This window comes from Sinocyclocheilus rhinocerous, unplaced genomic scaffold (genome assembly GCF_001515625.1).
Source record: "Sinocyclocheilus rhinocerous isolate Xijiao unplaced genomic scaffold, SAMN03320098_v1.1 scaffold1294, whole genome shotgun sequence".
NCBI lineage: Eukaryota > Metazoa > Chordata > Actinopteri > Cypriniformes > Cyprinidae > Sinocyclocheilus > Sinocyclocheilus rhinocerous.
Genome location: NW_015656157.1, coordinates 2,896,756 through 2,917,121, shown reverse-complemented (window position 1 = coordinate 2,917,121; position 20,366 = coordinate 2,896,756). Strand labels below are relative to the sequence as shown.

At 35.3% G+C, this 20,366-nt stretch overlaps 1 protein-coding gene across 1 annotated transcript in view; it reads right to left on the bottom strand.

Annotated features, from left to right (window-relative positions):
• LOC107719650 (neurocan core protein-like) overlaps positions 1 to 20,366 on the bottom strand; it is a 140,018-nt gene that overhangs the window by 54,374 nt on the left and 65,278 nt on the right. The window contains exon 7 of the mRNA XM_016527136.1: positions 17,374 to 18,447. Coding sequence (XP_016382622.1) covers positions 17,374 to 18,447 — 1,074 coding nt within the window. The remainder of the gene's footprint in view (positions 1 to 17,373; positions 18,448 to 20,366) is intronic.

Here is a 20,366-nt window from a genome sequence, read left to right as displayed (position 1 = left end):
ATATACAGTATATAATGTTCAGAATATATATATATTAATATAAATTATTATGATATTCATATATTACGGCCTGGTTTCACAGACAGGGCTTAGATTAGCCAGGATTAAGTTCAATTAAAATACATTTAAATAGCTTTTATAAACATGCCTTAGAAAAAAAACATTACTGGAGTGCATCTTGAGACAAATCAATGACACTTACATATTTAAAATATGTCAGTGCACGTTTCTTTCAGTTAAAACAGCCTAGACATGTATTTTAGGCTTAAGCCTTGTCTGTGAAACCGGGGGAAAATGTGAAAAATAATATAAAATAAGAAGCTTGGTTTGATTGACACTAGCAAACCAGATTTCAAAACACAACAAGTGCTGGTCTTGACAGCAGACATCAAAACGTATCAAACCCATTCCGTTTTATACATAAATTATTAATTTTTGAAACTGGCTCAAGGCCTCGCCCACATTGCTAAGTGACAAAAATGAAACCAAAACTACATCAAATCCACATATACACAAAAACGACAGACAAAGAACTCCATGAAGGACAAACTTTGAAAGTCGGACCCACAGTGAATATTTCCCGTTTTGCAGTCAATTGTTCTTTTAGTCCAAAGACAACAGACAGCAGAAACCCCCAGCTGGATGGCTGAGATTGACAAGTATATGACACATGAGTGACTGCTGCTTCATAGCGAGAAAGAGTGGATAAACATTCCCCCGCTCTCTCATGAGCTCTCCAAGCCGGCACGGCTCACCGAGAGGCAGCTGGGCTATTGTGAATTCTCCACACGGGGCACGATGACATAAAGATCCGCATTGACCAATTTTAATGAATGCCGCCCGGACTGGAGACTCCTCTTGCACACAACTCCACGAGAGCGACAGAGTTCAAGGACTCCTCGTCATCATCGTGATGAAATGAACTCTTCAGCGCCCACTCGAGAGCTTTTTCATCCCAAATCCCGTCAAACGGATCGTTCTCTGAAAGGATGGAGAGCTCTTGTCGCTAAGCTGGGAACGGTGCAGGGGAAAAAGACATTCAGGTCCCAAACAATTAGTCACGACATAGGCCATTTCCTGCACAGATCGCTAGTCCCGATGGAGATCGCTTCCCTAAACTGTGGATAATGTGGAAATACCTCAGTAGGTGGTTTAAGGCGTGAATGCATCTGGTTATTCAGGCCACATGTGTAAGCTTTACTCATCCCAAACTGTATTACGCTAGCATGGAAAATGTAGGAGTTTTGCAATGCACAAGTCAGCAAGCAATCGTGGACAGAGTAACCTAGACACTCAAATACTAAGTCAAAATAGGACAAGAAGAACATTTACGGGAAAGATTTGCGGATTAGCAGATTGGATCTAGATCCATTTTCCAAGTGTAAATGGAATGTGCACACCCAATCAGATAGTTATATGATTGATCAAGGCACATTAAGATATACCGTATCGAACCTCTATCGCTGTTTTCTGTTCCCATTCCCGCTCGCTTTCATCCCTGTGATATTTCTGTCAATAAAAAGTGGCAATGAGAATGATAAAAAACAATAGTTAAAAACCATGAAAAAAAGAATAAAAAAAATAAATAAATAAAAATAGTTTAAAAAAGTGTCAAATATTCAAATAATAAATAAATTGATGATGATAATAATAATAATAATTAAAATCACTGTTTCTGTTAATAAAAAGTGACAATGAAAATGATAAAAACAATAATTAAAAACAGAAACAAAATAAAGAAATAATTAAAATAACAAACAATACATTTTTAATAAAATAGTAAAAAAAATATAGATTGAATGATGATTAAATATAATAATAATGATGATAATAATAATTAAACTGTTTAACAGTAATACAACTGTTTCTGTCAATAAAGAGAAAATAATGAAAACAATAATTAAATACTGTGACAAAAATAAAAAAGAATTAGTTAAATTAAAAATTAATTTAAATTTAATAAAAAATAGCACAAAAGTGGCTAAATGAAAATAAAATAAAATTTGGAATGTTATTAAAACAGTAAAATGATAAAGTGACAATACAATTATAAATACATTAATTAAAATAAAATTCTTATTAACTTAAAAATAATGAAAATAAAAACAGTAAAATGTGACAAAGGTGAAAATAAATGTATAATTAAAAAAAGAAAATACTACTACTACTACTAATAATAATAAATCGATTTTGCAAGTTTAAACAGATGCATGTAAAAGTGTAAATAAAATTACTGGAGTATGTTTTCAATAAAATACTATTTCAGTATTTCTACTTCAAAATGTCATATTTAATTTAATGTTACTTGCTGTTTCTTTGTAATTACTTGTGAAATTTACTAGCAATTTCTGAGTGAAAATTGTTTCTACACCAATTTTTCTTTCAGTGTAGTGATCTGATCAATCAAGACGCATGAAGTGACTTTTTACGAGTGGTGAATGAGTAGGAGGGAGGATAAACAACCACAACAAAGAAAACAATGGAACAGGGATGAAAGCAATAGCAGTTAAAAGCCTTTTCTGTTTCGTGCCATTGGCTTATGATTAATTACACAGCAAGCTTAAAATAGTTCCTTCTTCCCCAATTCCGTCTCTTTCTATTTCTCCATGACTTTCTCACTTAGGTCCACGCACTGTTTGCGGTCTCAGTGGACCCTGAACAGAGCTCATCTTGAGATGGAAATGATTGCACAGACGATCAACACTACAAACAATATAAGTGGATAATAGTAATTTGTCATGATAAACACTTGATTACAAAAGAGCTTCGATACATCAAGTGCCTATATCGCAACTTCTACCAAACAGCAACTGATCTGCACAACTTTTTTGAGGAATCAATCAAAAAGACTCTCAAATGAGCGTCTAACTCATGAGTCACTCGTTTGAGCGACAAACGCTAACCCACAAACACACTATGTACTGAACCAAACAGAAACAAAAACAAGTCTGCTAGTAAAAATTGCAAGATTTAACAGCAAGAGGAGCGACTGACCTCCAAAGCAGATGCCGAACCATTCAAATGTGATCTTTTTTTATTCAGACACTCAGTGTTCGAACTATACCGTGGACTTTGGGGGAGCCCACTTGTTTTTTGTTTTTTTTATAACGGGGTGGGGGGTTCGTGCGCTTGCGCATGCCTCAAAAGAGGGCTTACAATGACTTACAAAGATACATAACAGCTACAAGTGTATGCACTACTTGCTTTATGCAAGCACTATATAGAATAAATCACTATGCAGGATTTACCCTATTATACTTTATCGACACGAATTGATAGGTGAAACAACAAATAGCTACCCACAAATAGTCTATAAACAAAGCATCGGGCTGTCTTTGAGTTCACATGAACAACGGTTAAAGTTAGTCGTTGTCTGGCTACAGAAGAATACCATAATTCCTCCGTTCAATTAGGCCTAAGACATCGAGAGTCACGCAGACCTATAACAACCCAGCCACAACACTTAATTGCGAATAACATGCCTTACCTTAACACAGAATTGAGCGTTTTTATTTTTTCTACGAATCTTTGTGTTAACGTACTAAACATGAGTGGAATTTGCACCGCAGCGCCCCCACACCTTGATGCTCATGACAAGAATAGCATGTATAGTTATCTTTATTGAAGTGAATTAGGTTTAAATCGCCGTCATGCATGAATGAATGATATTTTTGCAATTTTACACATAATAATCCACGATGATCACATTACACAAAACTGAAATTGCATGTCAAAATAACACATTGTCAATATTTTTTGAGACCCCCCAAAATTTCACAAATCACGTTTTCAGGGGAGCCCATGTTTTATTAAGGGGAGCCGAGCTCCCCCTAGCTCCCCCGTAGTTCGCACCCTGCAGACGCTATCTCTCAAAAACACAGTCCGTGGCCATGAGGGACAGTCTCTAGGAAAATAAAATACTAATACAGTGCTTCACCGCCTCAACTCTTAAGTGTACAGTCTCCCTTCTCTCATAAACAAGCTGTTTATGATGCTACGCCGAGGCCCTTGTTCAGGGAGAAATGCTTGAAGACTTCATTGTAGTAAGATCCAATCAAACCCTCTGAGATCTTCACACTTGAAAACAATAGATACAAATTATAGTGGCTGGCCTGCACAAATAAATCTCTTGAAGGAAGAAAGTGTTGCAAGAACGTAAGCAATACTACTACTGAATCTACTACTGAACCTCGTGCCCACTGCTGCTGCAGGGTGATATTCTGTTAACACCCCCTGAACTTTCACAATAGTTTGTAAAGGCAAACTGTGGTCTGGCCTTTTATGGTAAGTCGGTCACTCTGTGGCCATCTTGAAAATGCCTCAAAACATTTTCAATGTAGGGATGTAGCAATGTGGCTTTTTAGCTTAAATAATGTTATTTTTTAAGCTTTTTTTTTACAGTTTACTGCTTGCAACTTTACAGTTAATGCGCATGCACATTCTAGAGCAAGCAAACTCTCAGAAAGACAGCTTGCTCTTTTAACTGAAAGTCCTTCTGGGAAGTTTATATTTACGAGTCGGAAAGTTGTAATTATGATGTCGGGTACGTTAAAATCAATTAGGTTGAAGCGAGATGGTTATTTTCCTTTTCTAAAAAAACACTACGATTTTTTTTTTAACTCTATATTTAACTAAAGAGGAGATGTAAACTGAATTATTAAATATATTATATACATCATAATTGTACAATACTATCATATTTTAGACATGTAACAGACAGTTTTACTGAAAATGGGGAAAAAAATGATTAATTTCAACAAATTTATCGTCAAAACAGACATTGCATCCATTGTGTTCGCAATTCTCACTGAAACTTGTGGCTAAAAGAAAAGTTTCCCACTCGTAATTTTGACATTGTGGTGGCGTTCAACTTGTAAATACAATCTTTTGTAACCATTTAAATGCACTACTATATTCCTACAGATTTCTCTTATTTATTTTCAATAAGTGGATCAGATTCCCTTTCCCCTTTATTTACACACTATTTAAAGGGATACTTCACCCAAAAATTCTGCCATTATTTATCAGTTGGTCCCCATTGGCTTCCACAGTATGGTGCAAAAATTACTATGGAAGTCAATGGAGACCAGAAAATATCTTCTTACTTCTTTGTGTTCAATAGAAGAAATGAGAACTTGAGAATGAGTAAATGATGACCGAATTTTAATTTCTTTAAGTTTCACTGTGTCGTAATAGGCTACTAATAAGTAGCTTAACATGCTAAAGCTAACTTTCACAATCTTTCCCGTTCTGCTCATTTACATATTTACATTTAGCTAATAAATAAAATCTTAATGGCCTACCTGTTTTCTATGTACAGTCGGAAGACTGAATTCCCCAGAAAAGTTTTTCAGGATTATGTTTCGATAGTATATTTCAAATCAGCACTAAAATGATGAAATCATGCTAAATACATGCGTCCAGTTAATGTAGGCCTACATGCAAACAAACTTTCTGAGAAACGCATTTGGCTCTTTTAACGGAAAGGTGGGACTTCCATTTCTGGAACATTACAAATGTTTCTATAAATTTTTTTTTTGATGTTTTTGTAAGTGGTCCATGTCCTTCCTGTTATCACGGTTGAAGCTTGAAATATTCATACAGAATACAGAGTTTGGAAACTACACTCGATTACACATAAATCAACCAACATTTAGAAATCAACATTATACCAGATTTTCTGCATTCAAGCTGTCCCAGTTTCACCGCATTGCTCTACAGTAACTATTGCTGTAAATAAAACCGCTGTGGGTGGTGCATCATTAAGTAAATTAAACGCTACAATTAGTCACAATACAAACAAACACTCTGCAATTACGAGAAAAGGCACAAACGCACAGCATTCTGAGGCGAATTACAGATTTTCACATCTCTAAATGAGTTTATCATGGTTCTTGCAATGAAGTTTATACATGACACCAGCATCTGAGCCTTGGAGGTCAAACAGTGCTCATCATTCACTGAATGTGAGGTTGCAATTACTGTGGAGGTAAGCTGAGTGTGCACCTTGGGAAGCCGAGGCCTATTTCTACCACAACACAGATAACTCTGCATCCCTGTGGACCACAGCAATCTACTGCCACAGAGCAAGCAGTGATTTAATGCTGCTGGAAGAATGAAGCTGAGGAAGGCTGGAGTTGCCGTTTACCACCGGTGGGATGACGTAACTTGCGCTGCAGTGGAACAAATTCTGATAGCACTCAGCATTTGCTGGAGAAAAGCAGAGAGAGTTTGTAGGAATTCGCAAAACTGGGTTTAGGGGATCAAATTCAAACATTTGTCCACTTCTGCTGTGGCATAATTAGTTAGCAAGTTCAATTATTCGCCAAAAGGTTGGAAGGTTGAACCATCAAACGATGCTTTTGAATCTTAATCAAATCAAGGAGACTGTAATAAAGATTCAGTTCTGTTTAATGCTTCTAATAACCAATAACAAGATCATTGATTGGAAACGTAAAGGAAAAGTTCACTAAAAAATGAAAATTTGCTTAAAATGTACCTCTGATCATCCAAGATGTTGATGAGTACAGATTATATAGGAACAGATGTCTAAATTTAGCATTACATCACTTGCTCACCAATGGATCCTCTGCAGTGCCGTCAGAATGAGAGTCCAAACAGCTGATAAAAACATCACAATAATCCACATGACTCCAGTCTAGCAATTAACATCATGTGAAAAGAAAAGCTGCATGTTTGTAATAAACAAATCCATCAAGATGTTTTTAACTTTAAACCTTTGCTTCTGGCCAAAATATGAATCCATAATCCATAGTAGCGCTTCCTCCAGTGAAAAAAGTTCATCCCGTGTTGTCCTCCAACATCCACCAACATATTTGTTTAGAACTATTTTAGACTGTTTCTTTTGCTTGTAAACAATGCTTGATCTGTGCATATTTCTCTCCTGATTCAGATAATGCAGCATTTTTACTGGAGAAAACAATATTATGGACAGAGAACTCGTATTTTAGCCGAAAACAATTCAACAAGTTAAAATGTCTTGATGTATTTGTTTCTTACAAACACACAGCTTTTTGCTTCACAAGACATTAACTGATGGACTGGAGTTGTGTCAATTACTTCTAGATTATTGTGATGTTTTTATCAGCTGTTTGGACTCTCATTCTGACGGCACCCATTCACTGCAGAGGATCCATTGGTAAGCAAGTGATGTAAGGCTAAATTTCCACAAATCTGTTCTGATGAAGAAACAAACAAACTCATCTACATCTTGGATGGCCTGAGGTTGAGTACATTTTCAGCAAATGTTAATTTTTTGGACAGTATTTGAAAAATAATGTGTTTTTTGAACATTAAAGCATGTCAACATATTCTGTTACACCAAATACACAAAATAATGATCTTTAAAAAAGCATCATATGACCCCTTTAAGCATGCCAAGCTACAAGCTTCTCATAATTTAAAGTTATTTAATCCACAGTTGAGTTATTCTTTTTAGCTGCAAGCTGAACTATAAATTGCCTGAAGCTACTTAAGTCCCAATATATTTTAAATGCATAAAATATTTTATATCACTTAAATATGGAATATTTAAATTATATAATGTATTATTTAAATATATAATATTAAAATATGACACACAATATGTGCAAATGTACTGTTATATATTTAAACAATATATGATAATAAAGGATAAATGATATCATATAATATAATTTATAATTTAATCAGAGTCATACTTTTCAGGCACAAAATTTACACAAACCAACTGAAGCAATTCACTGGAATGAATCATTAGTGGTCATTAGTGGAAAAGTGACACCGTTTTTAAACGGCTGAACTAGAGTCCCTTTAATGAAAACTGTAGTTAAATTAGTTGTGTTGCTACTTTTAGTTTGTCACTTGGCAGCACTCTTATGACACCAGATCTTTCCCTTGTTAAACTACAACACATTTCAGGTAGAAACGTTAAAAACAAATCTGATGTGCCAACATTTGACATCACTGAGCCAAAAAATCTCACAGCACAAAATCACTATAGCTCAAAACAGCTAAAAATCCTACACCCAGGGATTATGGCGTCTGAAAACACAAATGAATCATAGAAATAAGAGTTGACACTACGTCAAAATACTAGTTTTTTTTTTCTTACCTGCAAACGGTTTCAAAAATCTTTTTTTAGATCTAAGAAGTCAAGAAACGAAAAAGAGACAATTCAAAGCGCTTACGGGCACATAATCCTCAAATACTTAAAACCTACAATTTCAGGTCAGATTTCAGCTGGAAAGGCACTAAACTTCATCCTAGCAACGAAAATCCTAAAATAATCCTGACATTGAACAACCCGGCGTTCCAATAATATCCCCGTCTTGACGTACCTCAGCACAATGAAAAGATTACAGCCTGTCGGTGTCACACACATCCTAAGATTTGCATAAATAACTGAGAATCGCACATTAAACATGCCTATTAATAGGTTTGATGCCAAAACAAAACTACAATATTCAAGAGTTTGGTGTGAGGGACAAGAGCCCATATTTCATATTCTCCCTATGAATATATAATATGGAAGAAACAAGGGGAAGAGAGCAAGAGAGAGAAAAAGAAGAGTGTCTGTGCTATTGTTAGTGCCTGGAGAGTATGACACACAGTTAATGGTTGAAGCTTCTCCATGCTGTAGGCTTCAGGCTGCTAGGCACATCAACGGTCCTTATTGTTCCCGCCGCTTCTCCTCTTCTTTCATTTTCCCATTCCATCTCCTGCTTGTCTCAGCTGATGTGCCCTGCTGAACATAATTTGATGTCGCTGAGGTTGTATCTGAAGAGTCTTCTAATAATGCTGCTGTTGTTTATGCACAAAATGCATCTGCAAGCTTGAAGTGGCATGAAGAGATCCTCTACTGAATATGGAGTCACTCCTCTTCTGAGTGATTCTGTACATACTGAGTTCAGTTGAATTGGATCATCAAAGGTCAGCAGCAAAGAAATTGGTAAATAAAATGTGATTAAATACATAAAGGACATTTGTGTTATTTAACATTTAGCTATTGGAGATTTGCAGAATATTCTGAGCTTGCATTTCACTGTTTTTATTAATTTTGAGGAATACTGAATCTGTTTTGTGCAAGTGAGATGAGTAAACGCATGTTCACATTTAGTCTTGAACTACAGTAAGCATCATGCCATCATGTTTACCCAGAGCAACTCCTCTGCACTTACTCCCGATTTCTCTCAACACGGGGACAGGAGAGCTGTCAGTCAATGCATGAGAAAAATGTAACTGGTGTTACTTATTTGAAAAAACTCAGATATTTTCTTGTAAATGAAAAAGTAAGGAAATACTTTACTAGTTACTTGAAAAAAGTAATCTGATTACATAACTCGCGTTACTTGTAATGCACTACCCCAACACTGTTTATAGGAGTGACAACCAAATTAACACTCAAATCAATTACATTTTTCTATTTTGTCAATGATAACGAAGACGATGACAATCAGTATTTTAAAAATACTGTTGATGAAAATGACAAAATGCAATTTTGGTCAGAGTAAAATTAAAACGAATGAATATACCATTATAAATAGTGACTAAATATAAGTTATATTGTCATCAAATGATAAAAACTTAAAGTGTTGGAACTTTTGTCGAAATTATGCAGGCGAAAACGGTCCATTGTTTATTGTAGGGCTGTCGCGATTCGTCGATTTTATTCGACTATTCGATTTTTAAAAATCCTCAACTTCATTTTGCTCGCGTCGACTAACCAGCAAAATACCGGAAGTGGCGCATTTCACGGACGATAATGTATAAAACACATTTTTAGTCTGTTTTCCAAGACTGCATGATATATTAAACTAATTATTAAAATAATTAAGCATAATTGCGAATTCACAAACGCTACGATTTAATTAAATAATTATATAATGCGATGCAGTTCCAACATCATATGACCCCTTTAAGTTATTTTAAAGGCTATTGTTCACTTACATATTTTTATTACCACAAAAAATAAAAAATAAATTATAGGGCACTATAAAATCCATTTTATTTCCAAATTCAGTTTTTTTCCATTTTCATTTTTCTATACTCCGTTTTAATGGTTAAATTAAATTGTATTAATCAAAAAGCCTGTCTAATTAATTGAGTTTTATTTTTATTTTTACCAAATTCAGTTTTCCGTTATTTTCTGGATTCCATTTTAATGGTTCCATTAAATTTTAATAATCAAAAGTATCTCCAATTAATTGATTTTATAAAAAAAAAAAAAAAAAAATTTCAGAAATACTGCACATTTACATTTTTCTCCTAAATAAATTCGGGTAAATAATATTGCTGGTAAATACTCCTTTAAAAAGTGTTTTTTAATTATAATTTTATTAGTAGTAGACTAGAACACGTGGATATGTTGTCATTCTTACACTATAATACTGAACTTTGATTTCAGTGATTTGGACTATGAGATGGACACTTGCTTCTTGCACTTTATGTTGCACTTTACTTTTTTACTTTTGGATTTCATTTGGTTTAATGAAATATAGTTTAATAAAATATTCTTAAGTAAAATTGATTTTTTTGGTGGGAAATTAATCGTTTAGATTAATTGATAAATTAGTCGATAGATTAATCAAAATAAAAATAGTCGTTAGTGGCAGCCCTAGTTTATTGTCAATAGCGTAGTGATGTATGAAGCACCACTCACACAGAAGTCACTTTCAAACCAAGCAGCTTTCTGTCTGACCAACTTTAAATTTCCGATTTCCTATTGACATGACAAAATATTGACTAAAATTTAACGATGTTGCCATCAAAATACTTAATTAGCAAAGTCTTGTAGGCGAAAAAGGTCCATTGTCTATTGTCAATATTGTAAATGTGTGCAGCACAGATAGCACACTGTCACTTTCAAACATATCATATTTTTGTTGGTTAACTGCCTGGGGAAATTTTTCGCACTGATTGTAAATTTGACCACACAAAAAAAATTTAAACAATGCTTCACACAATTGAAATGCACCTGTTACTCACAAAATATAGCAGTGTGTCCATATGCTGAGATGGCGTCTTGTCTACGTGCACAGACATTATAAAGCGCATTAAATGCTGGGACACATTCTCTCTCAAAGAGATAGGGGAGAATAAAATGCCATGTTGCTAAAATAAGCATCTCAGTGGGGTGTGGAGAGAGTCGGAGCTGTCTGGTCTATTCAGCTCCAGCAAGATACAGCCCAGTCGGCAGGGAACCTGAAACAGCACGTATAATCAGATAGAAGAGGATACTTCATCACCGTGTTCCGGACTCAATCCAGGTCAGCAGCGCACGCTCCACGGTGCTGACAATGAGGCCGTTGGATATCAGGAACATCAGACTTTCAGTTCAATTTCCGACCTGGCAGAACTCGCACTGCGTTTATGAAAAATGCTGAGCATGGAATGTTGGAAGTAAGAGGAGTATGAGTTTACAAAACAGCTTATGACCAAAAGAGGGGTTTAATATCAGGGTTTATTTGGTTAACTAAAACTAAAAATAGAAACCAAAAAAAGGTTCTTTTGGAAAAGGTTTTTTCCAGCTAGTTGCAAAGGAAACTTTTCTTATTTTTTATTTAGTTTAACTTGTATTGAAACAACTAAAACTAAAATAAAAATGAATAAAAATATATATGCCTATAAAAAGCTAATAAAGATAACAAAAACACACAACAAAATTATTAAACTTTTAGCTAAAATTAAAATGAATACACAATGCAGCATGTGTAAACAAGTTTTAAACTAGTAAGTAAGTGGTTGCTAGCATATCATTTCTAGGGCATCGCTAGGTGGTTTCTAACATGCCCAATTTAAAAATCACCACTAATAAAGCAAGAAAGCTGTCAGAGCCATGGTGTAGTGGTAGTGCACATTTAGAGCTTTTTTTCCCTGTCTTGCCTAGTCTGTACCATAGTCTGTTGTTCTGTCTGTCCGTCCTTCTAACTATCTGTCTGTTGTTCTGTCTATCTGTCATTCTCTGTTTTTCTGTCTGTCAGTCTGTCTGTCGCTCTGTCTAACTGTCTGTTGTTCTGTCTACCTGTTAGTCTGTCGCTCTATCTCCCAGTTGTTCTGTCTATCTGTCATTCTAACTCTGTTGTTTAATCTGTCAGTCTGTCATTCTGTCTGTCGTTCTGTCTGTCTATCTGTCTGTCAGTCTATCGCTCTACTGTCTGTTGTTCTGTTTATCTGTCAGTCTGTTGTTCTGTCTAACTATTTGTCTGTTGTTCTGTCATTCTGTCTATCTGTCTGTTGTTCTGTCTATCTGTTAGTCTGTCGCTCTGTCTAACTGTCTGTTGTTCTGTCTATCTGTCATTCTGTCCGTTGTTCTGTCTGTCATTCTGTCTGTCGTTCTATCTATTTGTCAGTCTGTCGTTTTGTCTAACTACCTGTCTGTTGTTCTGTCAGTCTGTCGTTCTGTCTAACTACTTGTCTGTTGTTTTATCTGTCAGTCTGTCGTTCTGTCTAACTGTCTGTCATTCTGTCTAACTGTCTGTTGTTCTGCCTCTCTGTTAGTCTGTCACTCTAACTATCTGTCTGTTGTTCTGTCTATCTGTCATTCTGTCCGTTGTTCTGTCTGTTGTTCTATCTATCTGTCAGTCTGTCGTTTTGTCTAACTGTCTGTTGTTTTATCTGTCAGTCTGTCGTTTTGTCTAACTACCTGTTTGTTGTTCTATCTGTCAGTCTGTCATTCTATCTAACTATCTAACTATCTGTCTGCTGTTCTATCTGTCAGTCTGTCTGTCGTTATGCCTAACTATCTGTCTGTTGCAGTTCGTCTATTGTTTCATCAATCATTCTGTCTATCTACGTATTTGTTCATCTATCTGTCTGTTTTTCTCTCTATCTCTGTTGTTCTGTCTATCTGTCTGTAGTTGTCTATCTATCTGTTTGTATATGTGGTTTTCATTTTGTCTGTCTGTCTACATACATGTATATCTTTTATCTCTCTGTCATTCTGTCATTCCATCTACATATTTGTCCTTCTATCTGTCTGTTTTCCTATCTGTCTGTCATTCTGTCTAAGTATATGTTTATCTGTCTGCTTGTCTACCCACCTGTCGTTCTGTCTACATATATATCTATTTTTTCTATCCGATGGTCTGTTGTTCTGTCTATCTGTTACTCTGTCTGTCTATATCTGTCTGTCATTCTGTCTATCTGTCTGTCATTCTGACTATTGTTCTATCATTCTGTCTGTCTATTCTATCATTCTGTTTATCAATCTGTTGTTCTGCCTGTTATTCTGTCAATCTTTTTGTCTGTTTTCTTTGTCTATCTATCTGTCTTATAAACACGAAAAATGCACAAAAAAAAACTATAAACTGATCACAGAAACATTTTATTCCATGTCCTTAAATTAGTGTTTTAAAAAAGAATATCAAAACCCTCCCGCTCTAAGAGCTGACATTTTGATGTTTACAGTTGCTTTAGTGCACACACATAACAAACATTGTGGTTCCTGATACATAAGACCACCCAGTGGATTGTGTGGGTGGTGAGACAGTAAATAAACCATCTAAAGGAGGGGGTGATGTTTGCCTGGAGAGAGCCTGGCAGCTCAGTTAGCTGCAAGTACAACTGTTAGCTTGTCTACAAACAGTAGTAGCGCTTGGCGCTCACATGATCAAAGCCTGAATGCAGCACGCATAGCTTCCATGGAGACGGAAAGGTACATTGGAAGCAGTCATGCTAGCTTCCTCACCTCTGATGTGATCATTATCTCCCCTGAACTTGCTTTCACAGCTGGTGTGAGTAACTCACAAGTTATTAAAGCCAGATTCATACATGCATTGCAATACATTATGGGAAAATAATGTATTCTGAAAACAGAATATTAAATGAGGAAAAAAACTGTAGGTTGGGACTTTTCTCCAGTTCTTCTGGTCAATGTGAGTTAGTACAGATGATGTTTTTAGACATCTTTCTAGCTGAATTTACTACACGGATCATATATTCATTGTGTATTACCTTGTAGGCAGGTTGATTCATCTCAAGGATCCGGAGGATAATAACTCACAGGCTTTCTATTGTCCATCCGAACCCCAGATTGGGCTTTTTAATTTAGAGTCTGGCAGTGAGCAGAATGTAAGTCTTGCTCACAGTTTCAAAAGCAACAGCACAGGGTAACAGCCAGCTATAAATGAAGTACATTAAAAAAATAATTAAGTATGCAGTATATGTGAAACATAATAAATGAGAAGTCTCAAAACGATGTAAATTTAGATAATATTTTAAACACTTTTTATTTTTAAATAATTGTACAATATTTTAAATATTTAATATATGTTAAATAAAAAACATTATTGAAATGAAATAATAAATTATCTGTAAAATAAAAAGTTAAAATATTATTTAAAATACAATTCAATAATGCATATCAAAATAAAAAAATATAATGTGAACATGTCTGTTTATATGTGCATCATGCTGTATTAAAATTAAATTAAATATTAACATTTCAGCAAAAAAAATGTAATTAAATATTAACATTTTAGCAAAATTGAAAAACTAAATAAATTAAACAAAACAAAACAAAAAAGAAAGAAAATAAAATTTAACAAAAATAAATTAAAATCTAATAATAAAAATAAAATAATTAAATTGAATGAAAATCACAGTAAAATTAATTACACTACAAAATTAATTTATTAACCCCCACAATAAAATAGTGTGGGTCTGTAAGAGTGCATATAGTAACAAAACTAAATATAATATAAAATTAAAAAATAATAAAAAATAAAAACCCACAGGAAAAAATAAAATAAAATAAAACAACAAAATCATAAAATAATTATTTATTAATGTTATTAACCTGCTCAATACAAAATAGTGTGGGTCTGTAAGAGTGTATGTAGTGTGTGTGTGTGTGTGTGTGTGTGTGTGAGAGAGATTTTGTAAAATGCACAAGTTCAAGACTGTCTGTCTGTTTACATGTGCATCATGCTTTATTAAAATTAAATTAAATATTACCATTTCAGAAAACTAAAAAAAAAAAAAAAATGAAAAAAAAAAAAAAAAAATCACCTGCACAATAAAAATAGTGTGGGCCTGTAAGTGCGCATATAGTGTGTCAAGTGCACTGTGTAAAGACAGATGAACATGCTTCCATGTGCCTTCATGCTTCACTAAAATTAAATTAAATATTACAATTTCAGCAAAATGAATATATTTAAATTTCAGCAAAATCAAATGAAATAAAACATAAAATTAAATAAACAAAAATTCACAGTAAAATGTATTACTTATTATTATTAACCCTCTAAAAAATTGGGTGGGTGTGTAAAACTGTATGTAGTATGTGTGTGTGAATGAGTACACTGCACCTGTCTGTCCTACAAAGAGCGATGAACATGTCTGTTTCCATGTGCAAACAGCTCCAAGGCATGTCAGAGAGAGTGATGGAACAGCAAAGTCGCGTAAGACACAGCACCTCCTCGTCTTATCGCAGAGCGATGTGCTTCTCTAATTAAGGGCAAGCCGGTCTGGTGCTGATGTTATGACTACCGTGACGGCGGCTATTTTTCAAAAACCACTTCTCTGATGCCTAAAAGGCCTCGGGGGAGAGGCAGAGAACAGCAGCCTCTCCACCGGCAGATCATTGATTAAAAAGGCTTATGAACTTCCACCTGCGCTGCAGGAAAAGGAGGACAAACAGGGCTCGCTGCTCTTTGTGCTCAAAAGCAACAGGGTTTTGGAAGGAAATTCTCTGGCAAAAATCTGCTCAAATGCGTGTTTCTTTCTGAGCTGCATTTTCAGTTGAAAACAGTTGTTTAGCAGCAGTTTTGTCCTGGCTTTTCTGTGCATTTCAAAGTTCTTCATAGTTTTTTTAAACAGTCAAAGCTCTGCAACAATGATTCATTTAACAGACTGACAAAATCCGACCTCGAAAAACCTTTTGTTCTAGTTACTGCTGCAGAAACATGAGTCAAAAGCTGCAAAATGTCTCGTTTGGGAGAAGCTGTATGGTCCAGGTTAAATGATTAATTCTTTTGTGTTTTGTATACTTTAAGTTGCCATTTATTTACATTTATTCCATGCCAGAGGCCTACTAGAGCTGCTTTCAAGATCATTACTTTGTTTGACGAAGTGCATTTCTGGGGTCTTGCACCCTAAGAAACTCCTACCCAAAGAAATCGATTTGAACAAGAGGAGGTTGAGCTTATGTATACGGCACCATTTTAAACATGCATATAGACTAGAGCGAGACTGGAGTCAATTACTGAACACATCTACTGGCTTCTGTCAACATCGGTTTGTTTTAGACTAAGATCTCTGCCTTAGCGAGACTCCCTAATTGCACTGGCCCTAACCCTCTAATTACTCTGAGTCTGCAGCAATTCACTTCTTTGCACTCTGTTTGTTTACCACGCAAAGAAAGAAAGAACAAAATACAGAAATATAGAGTGGAAAAAAAGGAAGAATGAAGGAAAAAAAACAAAATTGAGACGAAAAGACCAAAAGAGTAAGAAGAATAAAATAACATGAATGAAAAAAAGAAGGGAAATACATTATCGAAAGCGGAAAGAAATTAACAAAAAGAAATAAAGAATGAAAGACATTAGGAGAACAAAAGAAAGAATAGAAGAAAAAGAACAAAAATGATAAAACGACAGAATTAGCAAAACAAAGAAATCGCAAAGTAAAGAATGAAATAAAATGAAATAAATAAAATAATTTGCAAAAGAAAGACACAAAAAGAAAAGAATGAAAAACAAACATGAAAAGAAAAATGAAGGAAAAATAACAAAAGAATGAGCAAAAATAAAAATAAATTGAGGAAAATAATGAGATTAAGAAAGAGAAAAAAAAGAATGGAAGAAAATAACAAAAAGAAATTAAATGGAACAAACTAATTAAAGAAAAGAAAAGAAAGAAAGAAAGAAAGAAAGAAAACAAAAAAAGTAACAAAAAGAAATCAAGGAGGAAAGAAAGAACAAAGGAAAGAATGGTAGGGAAATAACAAATGCAAGCAAGAAATACCAAAAGAAAGAAATACAGTGCCAAAGAAAGAACATAAAGACATAACTGAAAAAGAAAAGAAATAATAAAAATAAAGAAGTGAAGAAAAAGAACAAAAGCATGAAAACATAAAAGAAAGAGCAAACAAAAGACAAAGTGGAAAGTAAAGAATAGTAGTAAGAAAGAATGGAAAATTAAAGAAAGAAAGAAGGGGTAAAGAAGGAAAGAAAAAAATAGAAGAAAATAAAAGAATAAATGATGAAAGACAGGAATAAAAGACTGAAAAATGTATAAAATAATTAAATGGAGTAAAAGATCAAACAAATAAACAAACTCAAGTAAGCTTTCTCAAAGCATTACGTATTTTTCATGTTATAACCAGGCCTTTAAATTCTCTTATCAACAGAACACAACCAAAGAGCGATTTACCTGAAATTCTGGAGGGGCTGTTTTCCATCCCAGCCACAGTTGTGTTTTCCTCTGGGCTTCCTGTGGTTTGGGATGAAGGTTCCTCTGTCGGAACGGGTTCAGATGTTATCCAGCCCTGAGCCAAAACAAATGACTCTGACCCACCTGACCTGAACTCAGCCTGGTGGGAAGTGTCCTTTAGATCTGGACCAGTAGGCTGAACCGTAGATCCAGCTTGCGTTGTTATTATGGTAGGAACCGGTGGTTGTGGAGTATCTACCTCCTCTTGAACCACAGGTAACCACGTGCTGGAAACGGCTGGATCCGGAGTACACAAAATGTCTTCGGTAGTGGTTTCTTCTCTAGGTTGGGAAGGAGTGATCCCTACGGTTGGCGGTTGAATTGCTAGCTTGTCCTCGTTGGGATCAACAGGGCTTGGTGTGGTAGGCGTGTTGGAAGTGTGTGTTTCCGGTGCAATGGTCAACGCTAGGTCTTGCTTCCGTTTAACGAAAGGCATGTTGACTTTATTCGAGGGATTGTTCTTGTGTTTTTCAATGGGGCGATGGACGTACAAGATTTCCCCCCTGGCTTCCTCAACTGTGTCAACCTGTTTCTCGTGCTTGGGATCAGAAGAACTGGACACACTAGTAGGTTGAGTCATCTGGAGACTCATAAGCTGCCATCTGACAGTAGTCTCCAGCGGGACGCTGTGGTCATCGGATCCATTAACTTGGCTGTCAAGGGTGAACGGTAACTCTGTTCCTCCACTTCCCTCGCCATCTTTTTCATCCTCTGCAGATAACAGCAATGGAGGACCGTTGGGAATAGGGTAACCATCCTCGTTCAAGTCTTTCACTTCCCCGGAGACGTTCTCAGGGTTATTCCTGGAAACAGGAATGGTCATGATCTCCAAACTGGCCCTTTTGGCTTCCATTGGACTGCTTGTTTGAGTCATGAAATGCCTATTATTGCTTGGGGCAACTTTCAAGGAGTTTAGTGGCCAAATTTGTTGGCTGCTCCTCATGGAACCGAAGCTCTTAGATGCCGAAGGATTTGAAGAAAGAGTCGGATCCGCCGTTCCTGATCCAATCGCTCCTGCAGGAATGACAAAACACTGTGATTAACGGAAGAAGGGAGGAGATCGTTTCATTTAAATGTATGCTTAATTAGCGAGCAAAATATGCTAACTCCCACCCCAGAACTGTGGTAATTAACTTTAATGCGTGCGGCTCGATATAGAACTGTCATTATTTATCCGTCAATGCCCTGGAGATATCCAGCAATTAATCTATCAGCCTCAATACACATATCTTTTAATCAAACCCCTGTTTCAAAGGAAAAATGAGCTACAAGCGTAGCTAAAATGACCTTTATTTTCTTCCCAGAGGGTAATATCTGACTCCCCGGTGAAACGGGGATGAAATGTACATTCGTTTTGAAAGCAATCCAGGTAATAAGGCTCTTTTTCTTTATGTTGCCCCGGCACAAAGAACTCGTACATCATGCTCCTGTCCAGTGCTGTTAATTCCCAATGCTTTCTAACAGTAAATCTAGAAGAAATAAGACCCAAATCTTTATGTTCAAGAAGCAAAAAGGTCTTGATTTACATCATGATGTGTGGAGGTATCTATTCGGAGCGCAATAAAGTAAAAATGCTGTAAGCACTAGACTTATTATTATTATTATTATTACGTGACTCAGCATACGGCAGTACACAGTGCTAAACCAATCCTAAACAAAGATTTCACTGGTTGCGTGGAAGAGATATTTGGTTTAGCTTAAGTATTTACTGTGTGCATGGATAATTCATATATCTGCTCAAGTAATATGATTTGCCTTAAAGGAAACAAGCAGCGTTTAGCATTTAAGCCATTTTAGATATTCACAGACCATATGTTGAGTACACACAATGAAATATTAAACAATAATGAATTATTCAAGACTCTGCTGTTGCGGTGTCACGTGGATGTGGTGCAATTTACATAACCAAGCAATTGAGCAATTAATGAGATGAATAACTGATTACTCTCTGCAGTCGCAGGACTGTGATGGTATTAAACACGTTCATGAAATGTACAAAAGCAGTAAATTAAATAGATTCTACCATTTAACTGGATATAATAGTGGGACAATTACCCACATAAAAGTATTTTGAATACAATCAAGATCAAACCAAGTTGCATCCACACACAAAAGCTGCAAGAGCTTTTTTATATCCATTTTTGCGATTACTTTTAAACAGTTGGTATCAAGGTGTTTTTTTGTGATATTGTATGAAAGTTGCATTTTGTGATATATAGTTCCAAATATGAATAGTCATAACTGTGCGCTATGAAGTTGCAATTTTAAGATACAAAGTCACATTTATGACATAAAAAGTTGTAACTGTGAGCTATGAAGTTGCAACTGAAAGAAAAAAATCCCAACTAATAAAAAGTTGAAATGTGAGACAAAGTCACAACTGGGAGGCATAAATTTGCAATTGGTAGATGTCAAGTCACAATTCTGAGATATATAGTCACATTCAGAAGAAAAAAATAGAAATTATGAGATATAAAATCAGAACTGGGAGATATGGGATAAAAAGTTACAATTGAGATAAAATGTCGCATTGGGAAAAAAAGGCACAATTATTAGATATAAATTCACAATTGTGAGAAAGTGATTTTCAGACAAAAAAAATCCTAATTGTAATACAAAAATTCACAATTTGGAATATAGAGAAAAATTAATTGACAAATGTGATATAAAGTTTATAAGATATAAAATTCCAATTATAAGACAAAAAACCAATTCGGGGGTCCGAAAACCAGTCAGTATCTGGTGTGACCACCATTTGCCTCACGCAGTGCAACACATCTCCTTCGCATAGAGTTGATCAGGTTGTTGATTGTGGCCTGTGGAATGTTGGTCCACTACTCTTCAATGGCTGTGCGAAGTTGCTGGATATTGGCAGGAACTGGAACACACTGTCTTATACGACGATCCAGAGCATCCCAAACATGCTCAATAGG